General features: G+C 42.6%; 1 protein-coding gene and 2 non-coding genes across 7 annotated transcripts; 1 reads left to right on the forward strand and 2 right to left on the reverse strand.

Annotated features, from left to right (window-relative positions):
• Window positions 1-2: 2 nt before the first annotated feature.
• Window positions 3-23,492, forward strand: invs (inversin). Of its 5 annotated transcripts, none has more exons than XM_034228156.1 (19): window positions 3-140; window positions 819-925; window positions 7,308-7,401; window positions 8,133-8,299; window positions 9,432-9,605; window positions 10,211-10,378; window positions 10,531-10,711; window positions 11,430-11,539; window positions 11,726-11,897; window positions 13,153-13,308; window positions 13,420-13,541; window positions 15,629-15,736; window positions 15,824-15,930; window positions 16,012-16,221; window positions 17,095-17,303; window positions 17,520-18,081; window positions 18,864-19,015; window positions 22,683-22,769; window positions 22,855-23,492. In XM_034228156.1, the coding sequence occupies exons 2-19, from the start codon at window positions 923-925 to the stop codon at window positions 22,968-22,970; spliced, it is 2,898 nt and encodes a 965-aa protein (XP_034084047.1). In that variant the 5' UTR covers window positions 3-140; window positions 819-922; the 3' UTR covers window positions 22,971-23,492. The 5 variants fall into 5 exon arrangements, with proteins under 5 accessions (XP_034084047.1, XP_034084046.1, XP_034084048.1 ...); XM_034228155.1 differs by having other exon boundaries at window positions 13-140; window positions 816-925; XM_034228157.1 differs by having other exon boundaries at window positions 13-140; window positions 816-925; window positions 8,136-8,299.
• On the reverse strand, window positions 19,661-19,733 carry trnat-ugu. Its single transcript has one exon. It is a non-coding gene; the product is annotated as a tRNA-Thr (tRNA).
• trnat-ugu lies at window positions 22,394-22,467 on the reverse strand. The gene has a single exon. It is a non-coding gene; the product is annotated as a tRNA-Thr (tRNA).

Consider the following 23,492-nt stretch of genomic DNA (forward strand, 5'->3'; position numbering starts at 1 on the left):
TGAGAAAACTTCAATCATGGCGGTTTTATGCTTGACAACAGTAACGGGACTTGTAGTGTTTTGTCAGCGGCGATTCAACGGGACTCCTTATGAAGAAAACTTTCTCAAGATCTTCATCTGAGAGTAATGGAACTTTAACGGTAAATATAACACCGACGAAAGAGGAGTGTAAAGGACTTGTTATTACAATAAAATAGCTTTAACATTATACTGATTTTATTCACTGTCACGCATTTGTGCTTCTTTAGCAGCATACGCTTATGAATAACTGATTTCTCTTGAGTACGGGGGGTTGCATCATTATGCCTAACTTTTTGTAAAACTCAATGCGACCTATTTTCCACCAGCTAGCAATACGTTTTTAAGCTTTAATATGCTGTCTAGGGTTTTAGTTGTTGATTAAATATGGTTGTTACACAACACTTAGTTAGAAAACATTTAGAATCTGATGGAGGAATGAGAGATAAAGCACAATAAAAAGCCAGCTTTATGTCTGGAGTGCTGTTAGAGGTAATGCAAATATGTTGTGATTAACAGCGCATGTATTGCAAATACACGAAAGTAAAGTAAAAAACGTTAAATAATGTTTGTATAACTGCTGCTAAATCAAACACAGATTCCACAACTCAATACCAAAGACACTGTTGTCCACAAAAGAGTATTGCACCTCATCAGATAAGATGAGAAGACTGTTGTCACAAATAATGTCACTGAGGCATCCTCCCTGTGTCTGTAATCAGTTCAGTGTGCTGGCAGTTATTTGTGTGAACAGGTGGGCTGGTCTCAGTATGTGAGTGATCCTCTTTCTCGCCCAGTAGGAGCCAGGATCAGGGCAGGTAGGGGACCTGGATGTGCAACCACACCCACCAAGGATGCACTGAACTGAGAAACATCTGCTGAAGTGCCCCACCTTACAGCAGCTATGGTAAGAATCCAACACACTCAAAGCATCTACCCATATTTAATGAAGTTTTCTATTTACCAAAATAGTTTTTTCTTATTTTTTGGTGTATCTGTCAGTTACCTCGGTCCCTCCACTGTACTACAGTTTTGTAATTCTTTCTCTAGAGTCAATACCCCTGAGACTACTTATAACAAACCTAATTGTGTGTGCTGAAGGTCTAATTGTTAAGGAGATTAAGGTGGAATGTTGAATTGAATCCCAGCATTAATATTTTATGGGCTAAAGCTGTCCATAGGGGGTTCACAGTGTGTGAGCAACTCACAGATGGAGACAGAGAAAGATTTCTCTCTCTCTCTCTTCCTGTCAGTGATCGAGTAAAAAAGAGCTGCAGAAAGTCATTTTTTTATTAGTAATGCTGGGAAATAAGTACAAAATAAGCATCACGATATACAGAAACTATATTATAATATATCACAATATGTGCTGAGGCATGTAACAAAATTGGTTGAATTGACTATACTTTATTTAGTACTATACTATCTGTCAATGTGAATTCAAACTGAATAAATTATTTTTGGTGCAATTATCAAGAATTTCATAAATCTTAAGCTTTTCTTAAACTAGACAAAAACAACATCCCCATAATTCATGTTACTAAGAGTCAGAACTAAACATGGAGAAGCAGCGTTCAGCTATTATGCTCCAAATATCTGGAACAAACTCCCAGAAACCTGCAGGTCCGCTACAACTCTGACTACTTTTAAATCCAGGCTGAAGACTTTTCTTTTTGTCGCTGCTTTTAATTGAACTATTCACATCTTAGACTGCACTGTAACTTTTATCCATGTACTTTTTCTTTTAATGTTTCTTTTATTAGCTTTTCTTTTTAATGACTGTTTTTAAATGCCCTTTTCTTAATGTCTTTCATTTTTTGTAAAGCACTTTGAATTGCCTTGTGTTGAAAGGTGCTATATAAATAAACTTGCCTTGCCTTGCTAATATTCATTGATTTAATATTGGACTCAAATGTAGTCAAAGTGAATGTGAGTCTGGTAGTTTGCTTATCTAGTAAAGGATTCCTATGCGTGTCTTTATTCTGATTTTGAAGTGCATAATTTCTCCCTCTATTGTTGGAAATAAGAAATAAGATATATTTGAATCCACATCCATAACAAGTTGAACTCTGATGTAATATATAAACTGGAATGCTACAAATTCATAATTTTTAACAAAGACTAATGTAGTTTGGGTTTTTCAAGGAATTGATTACCAAAAATGTGACCGATGCCTTAAATTGACTGCATCGTCTGAAAAAACAACACAAAGGTGTTTTATTCACAGTGACATTTAACAAACAAATCAAGGCTATCTTTTAATTTGAGAAGCCAAAATCAGCAACTGGCGCTTGTCTTATAATTTCTTTATGTATTGAATTGTTATTTGTAGATGAACCAACACAAGATCATAGCATGGGAATATTTTCTTTTAATGATATGTTACAGAATAAATTGAAGTTTTGACTAGTGTGTATTATGTCTTGTACTCAGCTGCAAGCTACACATGAGTAAATATTTAGGCTCGTAACCTTACATTTGTACTTTGAAGGGAACCTTGTCTGAAGACAGTCATATCACACCAGTGCAGCACAACCTCATATCACTCTGCTTGAAGTCTGATTTGATCTGTCCATCTTTTCCTATTTTGCCTTTTCCTCCCTTTTCTGTTTTCTCCATCTTTTTCCATTTCGTATTGCTTCCATTGATTTTTTTGTTTGTTTTTCCAGCTGATTATGTCCCTGTACTCTGATTCGCCGGTGGGCACATTGCTCTCTGCACTTTAATTGGACATTTAATTAGATCACAGTTTTAGTCCAATTAGACTCAGAGGTGCTGGGAAAGGATATGAAAAAATAGGAAAAAAGTCCCCAAGCTGCTCCCTGTCTCCCTTCCCTCTTCTCGTTCTCCCCCCTCCTCTTCTCACTCATTTTCTTCTTCTGTCTTTTTCTGTCCGCCTTGCTTTCTCTCGTCCCCCTCCTGAGGGCGGCTCATTAGTGATATAATGGGATGACACAAAACACACAGCTCCCCTAACTCTTAGTGGCTCAAGCCGTGCCTGAACCCCACACACACACATACACACACCACACACACACACACACACACACACACACACACACACACACACACACACACACACACACACACACACACACACACACACACACACACACACACACACAGAGACAGACAGTGTGACATGGACTGTATCAGCTCACTTTTGCAGTAGTTTTGCGTTTGTTTTTGGTTTGGTTTTTAATGAAATCTTTCTTATTCTAATACCAAAGCTATGAAGAGGTACGTGAAAGTGTTTTGGTGTTATTAGTGCCTTTGATTATTTTGCAGCACCACCTATCATTCTGCCAGTCACAGCAGCATCGATCAGCCTACACACACACACACACACACGCACACACACACAGACACACACACACACACACACACACTCACACACACACCACACACACACACACACACACACACACACACACACACACACCACAAACATTAACGACATGCTGGGCCGAACCCTATCGACTCAGTGGAGTGCTCCGGTATGATATCACTAGACCTAATGAGACTAAGATAAGCCTCATTACCAGCAGCGCTCGCTCTCTCACATGCCAGTCAAATGCAGGGCTATTCTGCACCAGTTTTAACTCCCCTATGGTTCCGCCCTCTCCCCCTTTTGTTGTCATAGTTCTCACACAGAGCATAAACAACCCAAAGCCCCAGTGGGACAAACACATGGGCGAATGTAAACACACACCCAGATGTATTGGGATCTGCACACACTTACGCTCAGGTGTAAGTCCTCGAAGGACACAACACCCTCTGTCCCTTAAGCAGTCACACACACCGCCTTCTTTTCTCACTTCCTCCTAACCTCCGCCCTCAGGAGAAAGATAGACGTTTTCAAGTTATTTATTAGTATACGCATACAGAATAACAGTGGAGGAGCTGCTGTTGGCAATGAATATATTGGATAATTAAATATGTATTTAAAAAAAAAGTGACACCCAGGTTAAAGCAAATATGAAGCTTAAACATAAGAGTTTGATGTCAAAATATAGAGCTGACGTAATAACAAAGTAAAAATAATAAGCTAAAACAAGTGTTATAAATGGAAATTAGAATGTTTTTGTATTCCTTTTTTAATGGCTGAGGTGCAATTTGAACAGGTGGGTTTCTGCTGTGAGGGAAGATGTGTGTGAATGATATCAGCAGAAAGTCACACACACATCCTACACTTCATATACCAGATGTGTCATCCCATTTGTACGTGTGTGTGTGTGTGTCTGCTGAACGACAGGCAGCAGGCACGGGTGTTTTAGCCACAGGCGTCACTACCTGACCCCCGTGGCTGTAAGATTGACAGCTGTGGTCCCGCCTAATTGCATTACTCTCCCAGGTGATTGGCTCACACCCTGGGGGCTCATTTGTCAGGATGCATTGTGGTAATGATGTAAATTAGCAGATCTATGTGTCACTCAGCCTTCTCGCCCCCTGCTGATTGGCCCCGCTGTGCCCCAGGGCCCGGCCCCTAGCTGAGGGAGCCAGCTCATTGGTCCTTTGGGAACCAGGAAGTCCCCTAGAAATATGGCTTTCAGAGTGGGCATCCCTGTGGGCTGATATTATCCTTCCTCCCACCTCTTTAACTGTCAGTCAAACCAGGAACTGATCCCTGCAGCCTCTATCTGAGACATAGATACACCCACACTCACACATTTACACACAGAGACATGTAGGTGGTAGGTGCCACCCATAATAGCCCCATGTCGACTGAGAGCCTTTACACACTCCGTTATAACCGTATAAAGGTACACACATATAAAGTGTGTGTGTGTGTGTGTGTGTGTGTGTGTGTGTGTGTGTGTGTGTGTGTGTGTGTGTGTGTGTGTGTGTGTGTGTGTGTGTGTGTGTGTGTGTGTGTGTGTGTGTGTGTGTGTGTGTGTGTGTGTGTGTGTGTGTGTGTGTGTGTGTGTGTGTAGAATTGAAATAAAGGCCACAGGCTCAGGCTCTGTTCCCCACTGCTAACACAGCATGCCTTAGCTATGTCCTCTATCAAAAGCAGACAACTTCACAGTGACAGACAGGCAGCTAAAGCAAAAATAAATAGACCCACACACATACACACACACACACACACACACACACACTTGAGCTCTCCGGTTTCTTTGCCTTGCCTGTTTGTGTCAAAAGCTTAAATTGTTAGTTATAATACGTGTCTGGTGGAGGCAGCGATGTGTATTACAGCTCTCCTGTAGTGTTGCTGAATGGTTTGGTCGGTGTTTCTGGGTTCTTTGTTAAACTTACTGTTATATGAGGCCGAATATGAATAAAGACTAAATAATGTCAGCATCAGCATGAATCAATACTTATACAGATGCACAATCACTGGGTCTGGACCTCAGCCTGTGATCAATAGTTTACTCTGAGTTATTGTCTTCATATTAACAAGCAGAGTGCTCCCTGAGGAACATGTATGAATGGCTAAATGAGACCACTCCAACCCTCTCAACAGGACCTGGTGTTGTTTTTACACCCTCCTTTGTTTGACTTCAGACACAGCATTGCAAAAGCCTTTTTGGATACATTTGGATGCACTGTAGGTGTTTCCAAAACACTCAGGTCCTCATGAAACTCTAATTGCCTGCTCTATGCGACTGAATGTCCCTCACATAGATCCAAGTATCGACTCGCGTCCCTTAAGTCAGTGTTTGTCCAAATTATGATTTTTTTTAAATCTAAGATTATTCGTAGATCAATTTGTATTTCTTGTGACTCAAAAATGCAGACAAATATCAAAACAAGTCGCAAAAGAACTGAAAAAGTTTTGGAATGAGCTCTTGTCATGAAAAAAATATACTAAATATAAGTCATCTGTGTAAAAGAATATTAATAACAGTATCATGAAATTACTCTTTGTGTAATGCGGTCATGTCATCTCTGCTAGTTCCGCAGTGTGTTGGTGTGTGTGTGTGTGTGTGTGTGTGTGTGTGTGTGTGTGTGTGTGTGTGTGTGTGTGTGTGTGTGTGTGTGTGTGTGTGTGTGTGTGTGTGTGTGTGTGTGTGTGTGTGTGTGTGTGTGTGTGTGTGTGTGTGTGTGTGTGTGTGTGTGTGTGTGTGTGTGTGCATGTGTGCATTACTGACTGAGCAATCATTCTAAATTAGAGATGTTTAGAGATGTTTGTGGTTGATTTTGGTAAAGCCCCTGTAAAAACTCTCTCTCACGGAAAATAACTTCCCATGACGTGGCACATGTGCCAAACACACACACGTAAACACACACCGATGCTCGCACACCCCTTTATGTGCCGCACCTACCATCCTCCTTTACCCGCTACTTTGCAGTAAATGTGTTAACTAACCTGTATTAAGTCTCCGACACTACTTGGCAGAGCGTGAGAAAGCAGTGAGCATGATGGGTAATTGCCATGCTGCACGCAGTGTCTACAGGAGCAAGCTTTATGAGATGACGGCGGATGAGGAGAGGGAGAAGATTCCTTTTGACAGTTGCACGTTTTTAAAACTGTGACCAAAGTAATCAGCCTGCCTACACTTTATCAATACTTGTTGTCTTGTTTAAAGCTGATATTAGGGAAACATGTCTATTTGTGTGACCGATAATGAAAATGTCTTGGAGAAAGCGCAGATTGTGGCATGAGTTTGTGCCTCCAGCGTTTATGTGTTTAGGGGCAATAATTGATTTCTGTGTTATGCCCCGCAGGGCTTGTCCCACATCTCTAAACCCACACACACACACACACACACACACACACACACACACACACACACACACACACACACACACACACACACACACACACAGAAAGGCATGCTGCAGTATTAATGAGACATGAATAAGACATGAAGAGAGACCCCCCTCTTACATGCTCACACAGGGTCTCCCCCTCCCCAGCTGCTTCCTGTCTGCAGATTACCCTGCTTTCACTAGGCTCTGGTTAAGTGGGGCCAGGAAGAGATTTAGCCCCCTCAGCAGGAGCGGACACACACATATGCTCATGGGCGCACACGACGTGCACACACATACACACACCCACACTTACTGTAATAAAACATCAGAAAGTATCTGCTTTATTGTTGTTGACATGGTTTTAGAGGATCTAAATACGTTTACACCTCTATCTTAAAACAAACACAATTAAGCAATTAAGCAAACATGTAAATGTTGTTTGTGTGAGAGTTAAGAAATATTTCTTCAATTTGAGTTTTTTGTGGGATGTGTTTGGAAGCAGTCTAGCCTCAGCATAATGGCACTGTTTTTAACAGCGAGTGTATGTTGTTGCAGTTCAAGTTGTGACCTTTTATATGTTTTCTTTGCAGGCGACGTCCTGCCCAGGACCCGTGGCTCTCAGCTCGCAGGTCCATGCTGCCGCTGTCAATGGAGATAGGAGCGCCCTCCTCAAACTCATCACAGGTAAATGGCTTTAAACATATTACACTACATACAGCGTGTCACATCAAGACTCACTTTTATAAGAAGTAAAGTGTTACTTTTTGTATTGCTATAAGGAACATTTCTTTGCATTTGCCCCATCTGTAGAGGGTCAGAGAGCAGGGACAGCTGCAGCAGCTGCTAGGAGTTTGGGGTTTTGCACAGAGAAATCAGAGCAGGTGCAGCATGGTAGATTGAACCGTGGTCCATCTGCTAAATCATCCACTCTTCTGCCAAAGTGCTGACATTATCTGGACATACAGCAATATTGTTATGCAATCTTCCGATGTAGAAAAATTAAGTCTTATTCTTAGAAATGTCTGAAAAAATATATTAACAGCCTCAAAAGATGATCATCGCATATTCTCTTCGTCTTCACAACCAAACAGCTTCCAGCTGTTCCAAGTACATTTTAAAATGTGGAAGCGTATTTCCTATTAAATGCAAGTAGTAAAAGACTGCAATTTAAATAAAAGGAATTCCCTTTATAAACAATTTATAACATTTTCCATCACAAGCCACTTAATTGTACTTTTTTAATTAATTGCATATTCCCTTAAATCTTGGTCTCTATTAACGCTTACCCGCTGACTCATCGTGTGTGTGTGTGTGTGTGTGTGTGTGTGTGTGTGTGTGTGTGTGTGTGTGTGTGTGTGTGTGTGTGTGTGTGTGTGTGTGTGTGTGTGTGTGTGTGTGTGTGTGTCTGGATGCAGCAGAGCCGTCACTGCGGGACAGAGAGGACCAGTTTGGCCGGACCCCCCTGATGTACTGTGTTCTGGCCGATCGCCTGGACTGTGCAGAGATTCTGCTGAAGGCCGGAGCCTCTGTCAACAAGACCGATCAAAGCCAGCGCGCTGCTCTGCACCTAGCCGCTCAGAAGGTCTGAACTTCCACAAAGACACAACGTACACTGGAGCTGCTTCACATCAGCCTATTTTATAGCATAACATTGTCAAAGTTAAGTCAAAGCAATTCATATATGGATTGATTTTTTTTTATTCAAAATGAATATGAAGACTAAGTGGGATCTCTAACTGTGAGGGTCCAGTGGGAAGCCAGTGCCCCCTAGTGGCTGAAGTTGTAGTTTAAGGGTTTATGGGGGGAATATCAACTGATTTATAATCCTGCCACACAAACACTAAAATGTAATTCACGCACAGTCTTTGAAATATTATTATTTTGAATGGAGAAAGGGCCGTTTCAAAAATGTTTTGCCCACCCTTCTATATCAAACAAGGGGAGATTCATGTTATATTCACTTCAGTCTAGACTGAGGAACAGTGAGAGGAGAAAATAATAATTAGACAGGGTGGCGGGTTGTCTCTCGAGTTATGTGGTGCTAATAATAACTCTTTACAACTCATTTATTTATCTGTGCCTCCTTTTATGGGAGTGTACAGATTCAGGAACATCATATCATTGAAGAAAGAGGGGAGGTAATTGGGGTCTGTCTCATAGATTGTGTGTGTGTGTGTGTGTGTGTGTGTGTGTGTGTGTGTGTGTGTGTGTGTGTGTGTGTGTGTGTGTGTGTGTGTGTGTGTGTGTGTGTGTGTGTGTGTGTGTGTGTGTGTGGGGGATGCTAGCGGTGGGAAGCCCTGTCTCTTTGACATCTGATCAATAAGTGGCTGAGACAGGAAGAGAGGCCAGGGATTACCGATCTAATTGGACTGAGAATAGGGAGGACGGGAACACACACACACACACACAAAACACACACACATAGTCTAGATGCATGCTCACACACTAGATAGATCTGTCAGACTGTGGCGATATGTTCAAATATACAAATCACACTCACACGTGCATACGGCATGGCAGCATCGTATCTCACACCCTGCCATCCAGCGACAATACATCACCTGACAGGAGTGGTGAGAGACCAAAAGTAAGGAGGACGAGGATGATGATGATGATGATTATGATGATTATGTGTGTGTGTCATTGCCGCTCGTTCGTGACTAATATTGAGGAGAATTGGTGATTTCTGAGAATATTTTGCTCGTGTGTCGCAGGGGAATTTGCGTTTCCTGAAGCTGCTTCTGTCCAGGCGAGCTAACTGGCTGCAGAAAGATTTAGAGGAGATGACCCCGCTCCACCTTGCCACCCGACACCCCTCCCAAAAAGCCCTCGCCTTGCTGCTTAAACACATCGGACCTGGAGAGGTTGACACCCAAGACAAGAACAAGGTAATACAGTAAAGTTATACACTCTAAGTTGTTGGATGATGGTGTCCTCAGTTCGCCCTCAGTCAGAAACCAGCCAGTTTGGGCGTCCAATAACCTGCAAAGAGATAACTGACAGACTGAAGATCCTTCATAGAAGCAGCAGGAATTTAATGTCACACACACACAAACACACAGAGGCACACTCACACAGCAGTGGACGACATAACAATCTGTGGCTTTGTCCTGTGTTCTGCTGATAAAACCACAAACACACAAACACACAGCCCTTTGTCCGTTTGGGCTGATTTGTATCTGACATCAGTAGTTGGTTTTGTAATAATCCAATATGCATCATCGTGTCAGATGACAGTGGTTTCGGTAAATCTCAGAATAGCTCAGTAGCCGTCATGGCAGCACTATCTGAGTTACAATCTCAGCTCACTGCCGGATCTTCAATAAGAGCTTTGTGAAGCACGTAGCCCTCATAATTCCTGTCAGAGTGGAGTAATTTATTTTAAAGTGAATGGAAACCTCAAACCTGGTTTTATAACGGCCTCCTCTGTTTTGAACTCCATTCATCATCTTGGGCACTTTTTATCTAATTTTCCCTCTCTTTGTCTCTGCAGCAAACGGCTCTCCACTGGTCGGCTTTTTATAACCGACCAGAACACGTTCGCCTCCTGATCAAGCACGACTCCAACATTGGCATCCCAGACAGTGAGGGCAAGATTCCTCTGCACTGGGCAGCGCACAGTCAGGAGCAGAGCGCTACACAGACTGTCCGCTGCATACTGGTACACACTACTGTACACACACATACACATTCATACATATCCACACTCACATGAATCGGTCATAATCACATTTCATCTCCACTTTTTAAACAAAAAAGCTTCTTTACTGTGTTTGTCTTTTTCTGTGTGTTTGTGTGTGTGTGCCTGAGAAGGAGGCAGCTCCCACTGAGTCCCTGCTGAACTGGCAGGACTATGAGGGGCGGACCCCCCTGCACTTTGCGGTTGCTGACGGTAACGAGGCAGTGGTGGAGGTGCTGACGTCTTACGGGGGTTGTAATGTGACAGCTTATGATAACCTCTTCAGAACCCCGCTGCACTGGGCAGCTCTGCTCGGTGAGTGAACACACTTCCTGTATGTGACCTGCTGCGGCCTGAATGACTGATACACACCAACAATATGGATTTCCCCCAAAAAATAATTGAAGCCAAAATGGCAACATTTATTATTAGCTGCACATTTAGATAATGTTTTTTTTATTTAATCCATGCTAGCATTGTGTCTCTAGGGCAAGGATACCGTACTCGCTTTACTGTAGGGGCTGCTTTTGCAAAGTGACATAAGGTAAGGGGCCAGTTACGACATTTAGGCTTAGGCTTAGCTTGGACCTCTGTAGGGAACTGTGGCACTTTAAAACAAATAAACAAGCTATATTAAGTCTTAAATTCTTAGATGAATTACTATGAAATGGTGTACAGACATTTATGGTCACAAGAACATGAATCATACTGACTGTGATGATGGCTGACATTTTAAATCTTGTGCCAGGTGACATTCCCATGAGCATTGTTTTTGTGCTAATTAGCACATGTTAGAATGTATAACCAGGATGATTGGAATAGTCAAATAGAGTGGTAGGTAGGTGTGTAAGTGACAGTTGACTTTTGCTGACTTGATGAGGAGTTTCTTGCTTTTCTGTTACCAGTTCTGTGAAAGTCAACTGAAATTACAAGGGGCCTTTGTATAACCAAGCAGTTGTCCTAACTCCTAACTGTAGATCCTTTTTCATTATCAGTCCCCCTCACATCCCACTAATGTAAACGTGTTTTTCAGGCCATGCCAAAATAGTCCACCTGCTGCTGGAGAGAAACACTTCAGGCACTATTCCCTCAGACAGCCAAGGAGCAACACCTCTGCACTATGGGGCTCAGAGCAACAATGCTGTGAGTCTCATTCAATGAACACGCAGAACTGGGAATCCTGCTGAGTCAGCATCATGCATCTTTATCCAAAATGTAATATCGTTGATAATGAAATAAAGCGGTCTCATTATGTATGTTCAGCATCTCTTTTAAAATCCCAAAACTAAATCACACAAAAACTAACTGCCCGTCTCTGTGCGCTTGTAGGAGACAGTGGGTGTGTTTCTGTCCCACCCGTCTGTCAAGGATGAACCCGACCTGGAGGGGAGGACGGCTTTTATGTGGGCCGCTGGGAAGGGCAGTGATGATGTCATCCGCACCATGCTGGCCCTCACCCCTCACATTGACATCAACATGGCCGACAAGTACGGAGGCACCGGTGAGCTCCTGAGAAACAGGGGGGGGCAACTGATGCTCCTAACAAATGTGACCAACACCCACAACGTTGCCCCTCTTCCTCTCTTTTTTGGCATTGCAACAAACAAGCCCTGTTGATTATTCTGTACACAAGCACACACACTTTTATTAAAGATACCCAATAATATACCAGGCCGATAAATTGTTGACAATGCATATTTGTATGTTATGTTTCCTGGAAGAATCTCAAAATAATATCAGAAATGAATCACAGGGTTTAAAAAGTTAAGCAGATTTCTTATGGACAGGCTCAATCACTTCTGTGATGAGAAGTAAGACGGTGTAATTAATCATTATTGGTCATTTTGTTATTTTAGGAGTCGGTTTTAGAGTTTTTAAGTGGTGTTTCTTTGTAAATTAAATACCCATTGTTGACTTCAGATTACAATTTATTTTTGTTTTGGATTGCGTGTCGTCAACCCCGCTTGGACCACTATTTAAATAAAGTTATGATAGTTATGATTTCTCTATCCGTAATAGGCCATGAGAAGCAGGTCCTTTTTGGCTGTCAGTATCCGCTTAGAAAACTCAATATGTGCATCCCTAATATTGTTTTTTCAGAGCATGGCTTTCTGCTTGTTTTAGGCTAGGGGTGATGATGTCACAGGGGATTCCTCTAAAGGTGCAAGAGAGACTGAGGTAGAGAAGGAAGTGATACTGTCAGCAAAATCAGTGTGAGCCCGCTGAATAGACTCCCTTCCCTGCCAGCACTGTCCTCTGACACACACACACACACACACAACACTCACATATGCACACACAACTTACTGCCATGCACTGACTCCCAGGGCTGTTTAGACGTAACATCTCCATGGCAATAACCCCCTCTGCTCAACCAGGCGTTCATTGTTTATGCATGCAGAACATGCAACGGTTGAGTCATCCTAATGAGACGGTGTGAAGGGCAGTGGAGCTGACTGGTGCCCCGAATACTTCCATGCACTTGACTTTAGTCGGTGCTGTCTGGGGACTGGACAGAGGCTGAGGAGGGGGGGGGGGACCAAGAGGCTTAAGTGCATCATTAAATGTCTCTGCCTGTTTAACCCGCCATTGACCAGGCCTTAGCCACAACCATAGATTATCATTAACCAATAGATGGACAAAGGACAGGCGCACAAGAAAGGAGAAGTGTTCCTTAGGCTGTTTATTGTCCAGTTAGATTCAGGAACCTCCATCTTGTTTTAAATGTGTGTGTGTATTTGTGTGTGTTCCAACAGCACTGCATGCGGCCTCCCTGTCAGGCCATGTGAGCACAGTGAAGCTGCTGCTGGAGCGGGGAGCGATGGTCGACTCTTTGGATGTAATGAAACACGCGCCGCTGTTTCGGGCTTGTGAGATGGGACACAGAGATGTCATTCTCACACTCATCAAAGGTTAGTCTTGTAATTGGTACACAGTTGGTGCAAGCGTCCTAATAACTACATAATATCCGTTTCAGTACCACAGCGTTTTAAGTATACATTATTATTTATTTATGAAAAAAGGTTCTGCAAGCGTGGACCTGGTAGACGTGGATGGTCACACTGCGTTGCATTGGGCAGCTCTTGGAGGCAATGCTGAGGTCTGCCAGATACTCATGGAGAATGGGATCAGTCCCAACGTACAGGTATTAATGCGTACACTCAAAACATACACATACACCTCTGGTACAAAGCACTTCTGTTTCTTTAAATCCCTTTTTGATGCTCACCATTCACATGTACATATTCTTAATAAGATATTCAAGTCGTTTTTCTTGTTTTCCATCCTTAATCCTTGTTTATTGCACTAGAACATTTCCAGTTTAGCAAAAGGAATCCCTAGGGGTCATTTCAAATCAATTTAGTCAAAATGACATGTTCTCACCATTCATCTGTTGCACTTGTCCATCTGTATACGCCCACATTTGATGGCAATGAATACTACTACATTTCAAAATATATATAAATGTAAACCCTCATTTGATATGAAAAACAGCTTTAGCATTCTGTACGTTTTGGCTGCACCACACAGGGAAATCTATCCACTGAACCTAGATTGCAGATTTGTCGGCTCGAGCAGCATGTCCAGTATAAATCAAAGGATAAATGTGGAAATGAAATCCTCCTCTGCATTGCTTTACAAGCAGTGTGTATAAAAGCAGGGAGAAGCTCTTAAAAGTCACCTATTTATTATGTAAATCCACTTTTTCATGTATTTTATACATAAACATGCGTCCCCTCTGTGTAAAGAGATTCTGAAAGTTTCAGGAAAAAAGATTCGCTCACTTTTTGTCCTGATCCATTTATATAAAAACTAGGGCTGTCAAACGATTACAATTTGTAATCAGATTAATCACAGCTTAAAAATTAATTAATCATGATTAATCACCATTCGAACTATGTCCAAAATATGCCATTTATTTATGTATATTGTTGTGGGAATGGAAAGATAAATGAAAGAAGGCGGATATATCCATTTAAGTATGTATGTTTATTATAACATTTTTCTGCGTGTCAAAATGAAAGACAACCCACACACCTATCAATCATCAAACCGTGGGGTCTTAATCCATTACGTGTTGATTTCTATCAACGGGGGAGTACTTCAGGAAAGTCGACAGAGGGGGGGCGGCTAGTGGAGTACTTCGTGACCACAGAGTGTGAACATTGTGATCAGCTGTTTTAGCGCAGTTCTCCAGTGAAGGGGGGAGTCTCCCTCCGCAGACGGTTGGCGTAGTTTTGGCACAATTCCGTTGCACACGGAGACCGACTCTGTCGTCCGGTGATCTAACCGCCTTCTGGAAAAGCTTCACAAGTACGTCAGTACGCAAATGCGTTTTGTGACACAAGTGACGGTACGCATTTCAGATTATGCACATAACCTGCGTACCAGTTATGTGCACCCCTGTACTACAGCAAAAGTATTCTCCGTCGGGACTTCCTGCAACAACACCACGCCGTTATCAAATATGTTCTATGGAGAAGACGATCACTACGTGACAAAAGTTTTCAAAACCGTGGCTACTGAAATCAATCTTACTAACTGCTGTCTGTGCAATTTACTCCGCGCGAGTTGGCAGACTTTATTTTGCTTTCTTTAACATCATTTTTCATGGTGGGGCTAAGCCATTTCTTGGTATGGGTGTAGCCTACCCCAGCCATACCCTGGCGCTGCCACTGGTGGCACGTATGGGGCGGGCCATTCTGCACATGCGTTAAATGCGTTAAATATTTTAACGCAATTAATTCAAAAAATTAATTACCGCCGTTAACGCGATAATTTTGACAGCACTAATAAAAACCTGTCTGAAAATGAGCTGATCAGATTTTGGCCACTTTATGATGTCATAACGATGTGTTGGCTTGTGTAACCATTAGCCAATCACCCACCAAGGTAACCCCCCCACACCTTATCACCTGAATCTCCTCCTAGAGCACCATTGTGTTCTTTTTAACCAAATATCTCTCAGAGGGGCGTGGGGAGGGGCTCCTTATTTTCATCTGAATATAACAGACAGAGAATCAGCACTTTTGAAACAGGGCTGAAACAGAGGAGTTTATGGGATGCTGCAATGCACGATCTGTTGGGTATTTTGAGGCCAAACACTTCAGAGACATGTTTTGTATATATCTGAGACCTATAATATATTGATGAAAAACAGTACCTTTAAATCCTGAGCTATTTTAAATTGTCCTGCGCCTGACTGTTAAATATGTGACTTCTCCTGGGTAGGACCAGGCAGGACGGACTCCTCTGCAGTGTGCTGCTTATGGCGGATACATCACCTGCATGGCTGTGCTCATGGAGAACAATGCTGATTCAAACATACAGGACAAGGAGGTAAAAAAAAGCGTATATATGTGAGCTATGTTGAGATTTTGGACACAACTGTAGTTTGAGTAAGTGCTTTTTTTTATGGGTGCAAAGGGGCGGACAGCTCTCCACTGGTCATGTAACAATGGCTACCTGGACGCTGTGAAACTGCTGCTGGGATACAACGCCTTTCCTAATCACATGGAGCACACTGAGGAGAGGTGAGAGCCTGTCAAGAGGAAGGATCAGCGGGTGAGGAGAGGGTGAAATACATGAATGACTGTGGTGTTTGTGTTGTGAAGGTACACCCCTCTGGACTACGCTCTGCTGGGGGGGCACAGTGAGGTGACTCAGTTCATGCTGGAGCACGGCGCTCTGTCCATAGCAGCCATCCAGGACATCGCTGCTGCCTCCATCCAGGCGGTCTACAAGGGCTACACCGTCCGCAAGGCCTTCAGGGAGAGGAAGCAGCTCTTCATGAGGCACGAGCAGCTGCGCAAGGATGCAGCCAAGTGAGAGAGGAGCACACACACCTACACACTTCCATATTTGTGTATATAGACATACAAAGGCCACACATGAAGTGAAGCATCATGATCACTCACTGCTGTTTCTGTCTCCGTTATCTGTCTCTGTCTTCTTCTTCTTCTTCTTCTCGCCCCCATAGGAACAGTCACACTCTCTTCATATCTATCTTTCTCCCTGTCATCCCTGCACACACATACATCTTCCCCCTGTCTCTCTCTCCTGGCTTCTTCTCCTGTTGCCATTTGCTCACCAGTCTCACCTTTATTCTGTCTTACATAACGCTTGATTTAAACTCTTCTCATTATTTCAAGCAGGAAGTATTGAGTCTTGATGATGTGTTTTTCATATAAACAACAACAAATATCTCACCTTCTTATTAGGGCTGCTCGATTATGGCAAAAATCATAATCTCGATTATTTGGATCAATAATTGTAATTGCGATTATTCATTGACTTGAAAACATCCATTTATTGGAGAAAAACATTTGAACAGTATGCTTTTAACAGTTGATTACCCTGAACTTTAAGTATAATTCAACTGAAAACCAAAAAATAAATACAAATAAATAAAGTAATAATAATAATAAAAGAATAATCGTTTTATTCCGATTACGTAATCGTTGCAAGCCATAATCGTAATCGCGATTAAAATACGATTAATTGAGCAGCCCTACTTCTTATCTTATCATATTTCCGATTTCCTGATTGATAACCAAGCTGTGAGACATTTTTCTTGCTCCACGACTAAAAACCATAATTTTAAAACAGTTTAACAATTTTATTTGAGTAGTTATAACATAGCTTAAATGCATTAACCTAAGGCCGCGATTAGAACGAGCGCTTTTCTTTTTGTCAAGGAAACGAGGAGAAGAAGAACAGCGCAGGAGAGAAGCTGTGCAGCTAGTCTCTGTGGACGCTGCAGAGAAGAGAAGGGGCCCTTTGGTGAAAACAGAGCAGGACCAACTTGTGAATATTATAGAGGACTTATCCATAAATGACTCTGTGGTGGAAAAAAAGAGATCATCAAAAGCTGAACGCACCAGAAGCAAAGAGGAGAGACTCAAAGGTACAAAAGTGTTTGTCAAAATAATTCTGAGTGTCTTTCTCATTTGAGCATGCAGTATGAGCGGTTATATAAACTGACAAAATGACAAAAACTCCAAGAAGATTAGTTGGAATAAAAAGCCGCTTTTCTACAAGTAGACGCAAAAAAAGGAGCAGTGTTTTTAAATATAACCTCTTTGATGACTCATGTCTTCTTTTTATCCCACCAACCCAATAGCCCACAAGAGCAAATCCTCCAGAAAAAGTAAAGCATCTGAACCACATGAGGTTCATGATGCTTTGATCCGCCACTGTCATGTGCCCGGTGCTCTCCAGACCACCAGGCTGAGGGAGCTCTCTCCTGCCGGCTGCAGCCCTCCACCCAGCCTCAAACCTCGACCCCCCTCCACGCCCAGAGTCAGGGAACGCCCCTCTTCAGGCACGTGCATTCCTTCCATCAGCGTCGCAGGGACAGACACTATTAACAGAGAATTTATCCCTCTGAGAAAGAAGGATGCTCACATGACTGTGCACACTGCCGCTGGCAAGGATGATGCCCCCGCTGCTCTACAAAAGCACAGAAACCACAAAGAGCAGACTTCAGAAAAGGCCGCCACCAAAGACCAAACTCTCATTCCCTCATTAAGAGGCAGTTCATCTTTAGATCATAAAAGCCCCTCAAGAAAGACTCAGTCTGCCACACAAGCACCCATCTCAACACGCACGCACAAGGAACACAACAAAGAGCAGCGCAGGCGGAGGAATGAGGCTGCGTGCATCATCCAGCGAGCTTGGCGGAGGTGAGTTTGTGTTTGTGTGTGTGTGTGTGTGTGTGTGTGTGTGTGTGTGTGTGTGTGTGTGTGTGTGTGTGTGTGTGTGTGTGTGTGTGGTGTGTGTGTGTGTGTGTGTGTGTGTGTGTGTGTGTGTGTGTGTGTGTGTGTGTGTGTGTGTGTGTGTGTGTGTGTGTGTGTGTGTGTGTGTGTGTGTGTGTGTGTGTGTGTGTGTGTGTGTGTGTGTGTGTGTGTGTGTGTGTGTGTGTACCTGGAGGGGTGTTCAGTAGCCGAAGCCTCTCTGGCGGTGGGAGATTGGCAGTGTCATGTGGTGCCCACATGTGCACTCTCCCACATACATGCCACCTTCTCATCTCTCATGTAACCCCCCACCCTCCATCTTCGGTCTGGATGCCATCAACACTTGAGCAGTGGGGGGGGAGAGCGTGGGAGAGGGGTGAGACAAGGAGGCAGGGGACAGACAGGCTATAATTTAGAGCTTTCATACCGGTTTAACAAGAGGCTAAAAGTTCAGCCGTGCTGCTCTAATAGCTACCAGCAGCCTCTCTTTGCTTTTCTCTCCCTTTTACGCACTGTGTTCCTCTGAGAGGCTGCCCGTCCGCAGCGGGAGGCCCTCTGTTTCCATTCAGCTTCACCATTATATTCTGTATGTGCTGACTATTAACTGCCTTGAATAAACTTTGTTTACTTTGTTTATGCTTGGTGAATATTACTGTGAGGTTTTGCCAGCTTTTAAACCTTTGAACAGTCTGAATTATTTTTTATTTAACATCGTGTATGTGCGTCTCCAGGTTCCACACACGCAGAAGGAGGAAGGTACAAGCCTGCAAAGAGGCGGAGTCAAGTGATTCAAACCACGCCCACAAAGGGAAGAAGATGGACATCCGAGCCCAACCCGCCAAACTGTCAGCGAGTAAGAGCTCAGTTCTACAAAGTATCTACGGTAAGATCACTGGTTTTTTTGCGTTTTGTATCTTTGGTACAAACCAAAGATAAATAAAAAAATATCCAAATTCAACAGGGTTTCTACATACATTGTGTGGGGGAACTTCTGTGTAGCAATGCAGGAGGAGTCACAGACTCAAAGGAGACACGGGGAGAGCTGGAGCTTTGATGGCAAACGCTGATGGGTTTATTTGGAGCTTCGGCCAGAGAATTCACAAAACAAGTCAAAGAATCAGAGGTGACTTCACGGCAGAGTTGCCACGTCAATTCTGAAGAAATAGACCCGGCCTAGACCCATGTATTTAGTCCAGAGAGAATAATCAACATTGTGCATAACAAGATAGAATCATAACACCTCTATCAGCTGACGCCAGCAGGCAGGAACAGGGAGACAAAACACTGAGAGCACAGCGGCCAAGGTTATAGGTGCGTGTGCTCAGTCATGGGCCTTGGAAAATATTTCCCCAACACATTGCAAGAAGGAATTAACATCAAACAATTTAACTTCAACAAGATAAAATACTTTTGAATAAAAAAGAAACATGTTCAACTTCTTGTGGTGTTTATAAGTAACTCCCTTCCTAAACAGGAATTGTTTTTTGATATTCAAATGTTTGTTTTTGATCATTAGGGATAAAAAATCAGGCCCCAGGGAGAATTGAACTCCCGACCCCTGGTTTACAAGACCAGTGCTCTAACCACTGAGCTATAGGGCCCTGTGAAGGAGCTCTTATTTGATTAACATTATAAAGTCACCTTGAACAATCATGGGTGTGGATCCTGACAAGTTCAACAAGTTAGAGGAGTGTCCTGAGCTTTGTTATGCAGCACCGGGTGACTGAATAGGGAAATTCAAATGACATGATATGTTACTTCTTAGACATCACATGACGTTACTACAGGGTTCCCTGGGCAACCATATGCCCAGTTGAGGTGGTTCATTTCCAGATTCTTAGTCACCTGGCCATACCTTTCTTTTTTATTACACTCTACATTTTTTTAATTTTTTTATTGAAGACACATAGAAAAGGCATTTGGTACATTGACAGGGACCTCAGTTCAAAGCTACTAGTAACCATTTAGTCTCTACTATTGTGCATCAATTGACAGGCATACAGTATTTAAGCCACCTTCATAACTCAAACAGACCAGATAGCCAACATATAAGGGAGTAGTGTACCGACTAACAGAACTAAACAAGATGATAATAATAATAAAATCTAAATAATAATACTAAAACAATACAAAGACAAAAAATGTATATAAATACATAATAAAGAGGGAAAAAGGGGGGGGGGGGGGGGGGTGTCCATCAATCAGTAGACAAAAATGCAAGAGATTGGAAGAAGGTTAAGAAGGGTTGCCACTTAGTGTAAAACATAGAGGTTCCGCCTCTTAAGGATTCTCCAATTTTAGAAAAGACATGACATCGCTGCGCCACTTAGCATTGGAAGGAGCTTTTTTGGATTTCCAGTGAAGAAGAAGAAGTCGTCTTGCCAATAACGAAGTAAATGCCAGAATATCCAATTGCCCCGAGTTGTATCTGTTGTAATCTTCTGGGCTACACTCTACATTTATGACACATTTGTAAGGATTTACAACCTGGGATGTTTAAATGGTCCTATACCTGAGACAGGATACTGATGCTGGAAAGCATGGCACAAATACACTGCGGCCCCTGGTCTGTCATTGGATTTGTTGATGGCAAAAATAATGAATATCGCCAGCCTTATCCTTAAATAATAAACCTACTGTGAATTATTGTCTGTACTGTCCCTTGAGTAGAAACTTTCATGCATGCTGTGTCAGTGATGTTAAAACGGCTGTCTTGTTTACGATGCGAGCAGATGTGCAGAATTCTGTAGATTATAGTGAGTCGTTCAAAAGCAGCATTTTGATAACCTACAATATGAGAACTATGGCTCGAGGTACATACAAACACACATTGGAAGCAGATCATCAGGATGGTTTTGGTACCAGTGTAGAACACAGTGAGCGACAAACAGGAACCTGTGTAGATGTCTGGGCAACGCTCGGATCACACAGCAGGACAGTATCAGCCGGCTGTCCTGTGTGGAGCCTCTGGAGCTTTCACCCCTCAGACAGGCCTGACCTTCATCACACATCACCAGGTGATGATGGGGGAACAGGCAGAAACCTTGCTGCGCCAAAACATACAAGCATGCACACCGTCACTGATTACAGACAGACGGATAGATAGACCCCCGACGTGGTTTCCCCCTCCCCTTTTTCACCTCCCTCTTTCTCCCTCCCTCTTTCTCCCCTTCTCGCTCTCTGACAGTCCTGGCACTGTGAAAAGTTCAGAGCTGTCAGGGGGAATGTCAGATGACTGCGTAGAGCTATCAGCTGAACACACACACACACACACATTCTTGAGACTCATTGTCACACTCCTTTTTTTCATGAGAATGAGACAGGCATTTGAAACACAACTCTGGACCGGGTCACACTGATATGTTAATCATCATAAACCATTTTCTAAATTGCCTGTTAATTACTTTATCTAAAATGTGATTTTAATATCTGTTCATCTTTCTGTAGATAGAGACATATCTGTTTTTGCATTCCCGATAACAAAACTGTGTCAAAGAATTGCTGTGTGCAAGCTAGATAGATTTGTTAATTAAAAACACTATAGCCTACCTATGCAGTGTTGTACATTAATATACAATACCTTTACTGCACATTTTAAAGGACCAATGTAATGAATTTTAAAACTTTGTTGAAATTAAATGAAACAATAACACCCTTACTCCAGGAGAAGAAATCCTCAAACTCGAGTACAGTATACAGGGTTTTAATTAATATAAATTCAGTGCAGTAGACCTAATCCAGTGGAAGATGATGCCCCCTGCATTAAAGCTTAATGATATGCTTTATTAATCCCAGAGAGGAAATGTTGGGGTTATTTACATTACATCACACATAGGATCCTTGAAGCAGGTGGTTGTTTGGTGCTTTGCTCAAAGACACCGCCCCAAAATGCTTCGCCTCCTACAATTCCCCCAAAAATGTAAACCTTGAATATCAAAAATGTAATTAGAGACTTTTGCCTTTTATTAGACGGACTGTGAGCAGACAGAAATACCAGAAAGGGGGAGAAAGGACCTTGACTTAGTTACCAAAACAGGCCGCTGTGCTAAGGAGCCAGGTTTTGTTCATGGGGTGCCAGCCTAAGAGATGCCCGGACTGCCAGATTCAGATGTAGCACAGGGATGCTGATTACACAACAAATGTCTTCCTGTCAAATCCTTGTTTGGTGTCGAGTTCTAAATAGCTCTCTTAATACTTGGATGTTTTTTTGATCATTTAGATGTAGATTTGTGACCGCTAATGATAAGAAAAGTGACATTCAAGGCCCTAGTGAGGATTGAACTCACGACCCCTGGTTTACAAGACCAGTGCTCTGAACCACTGAGCAATAGAGCCTTTGACGATGAGTTTAATATGTTTACTATTAATACGACTACACCTTATACAACGTATGGGTGTGTGATTGACTGGATCAACAAGTTACAGGAGTGTCACACCAGCTGATGGGATGCAGAAATTGTTCACCTGGTTGTATAAAAAACTGCATATTGTAAATCAGCAAGAATCCAATATAGTGCCTCCCTAATCCAAACTTTTTTACCATACTATAGGAAACTCTATGGCCAGAAGGGAGCGCTCACTTCAGGGCTCTCAGTCTCAGCTGCTCCTGGAGATGCCTTTCCGCACCCAAAGCCAGCGTATGTTAATGCACATCCACAAAAACACTGTTTTAATCAAGTTAAAGTTTACACAAGTTAATTTGATCTGCTTTTTTTTTTACAGTGAGCGGTATCGAGGGTGTGCATCTGACTGACACCATGAATCAATCCAAGCAGTACTCTTACCACCTGAGGCCACACAGCGCTGGACAAGGGACCACAGGCCGGGGGAAACATTGAAACCCCACACACACACACCTCATGTTCTTTGATGTTTTCTCAGCTGGCTGGCGGCCTTCCCTCTATAGAATTACTTTACACATTGTTCGCTCAATGTGCCAAGCTTTCTAAAATTAAGCCATATGACATCAGAGGCATGACCTCACAGGGTGGGGTTAAGTCTACAGAAATGGTGTGTGTAAAAGATAACCTTTCATCCATTGTGGAACACACACACGCCTTCCCACTCGTTCTCCATCGCTCTCACACACACTGCGATAACCTTTCCTCCTGTTGTGGAGAATGAGGCAGTCTATCAACAGCCGGTCATACAGATAGCCCACCTGCAGCCACACACACACACACTTACAGTTGCTCTCCACACAAGTCTCTAAAGAAACATTTGTGTTTCTTTACTATGAATTTTGTATTACTTTAATATGCATTTGCACAATAATAATCCATCTTGTGTAATTTGATATACCTGAATGTTGTTGTTTTTTAAAATGTGTATTATAAGAAATAAAACAAATATTGACAGAA

The sequence above is a fragment of the Gymnodraco acuticeps genome, unplaced genomic scaffold (genome assembly GCF_902827175.1).
Source record: "Gymnodraco acuticeps unplaced genomic scaffold, fGymAcu1.1, whole genome shotgun sequence".
In the NCBI taxonomy this organism is placed as follows: Eukaryota; Metazoa; Chordata; class Actinopteri; order Perciformes; family Bathydraconidae; genus Gymnodraco; species Gymnodraco acuticeps.

Bases quoted from the DNA above. Each gene is read 5' to 3' on its own strand.
- invs (XM_034228156.1), top strand. The intron at 15,737-15,823 runs GTAAAAAAAAGC...ATGGGTGCAAAG, and splicing joins CAAACATACAGGACAAGGAG to GGGCGGACAGCTCTCCACTG. The intron at 15,931-16,011 runs GTGAGAGCCTGT...TGTGTTGTGAAG, and splicing joins ATGGAGCACACTGAGGAGAG to GTACACCCCTCTGGACTACG.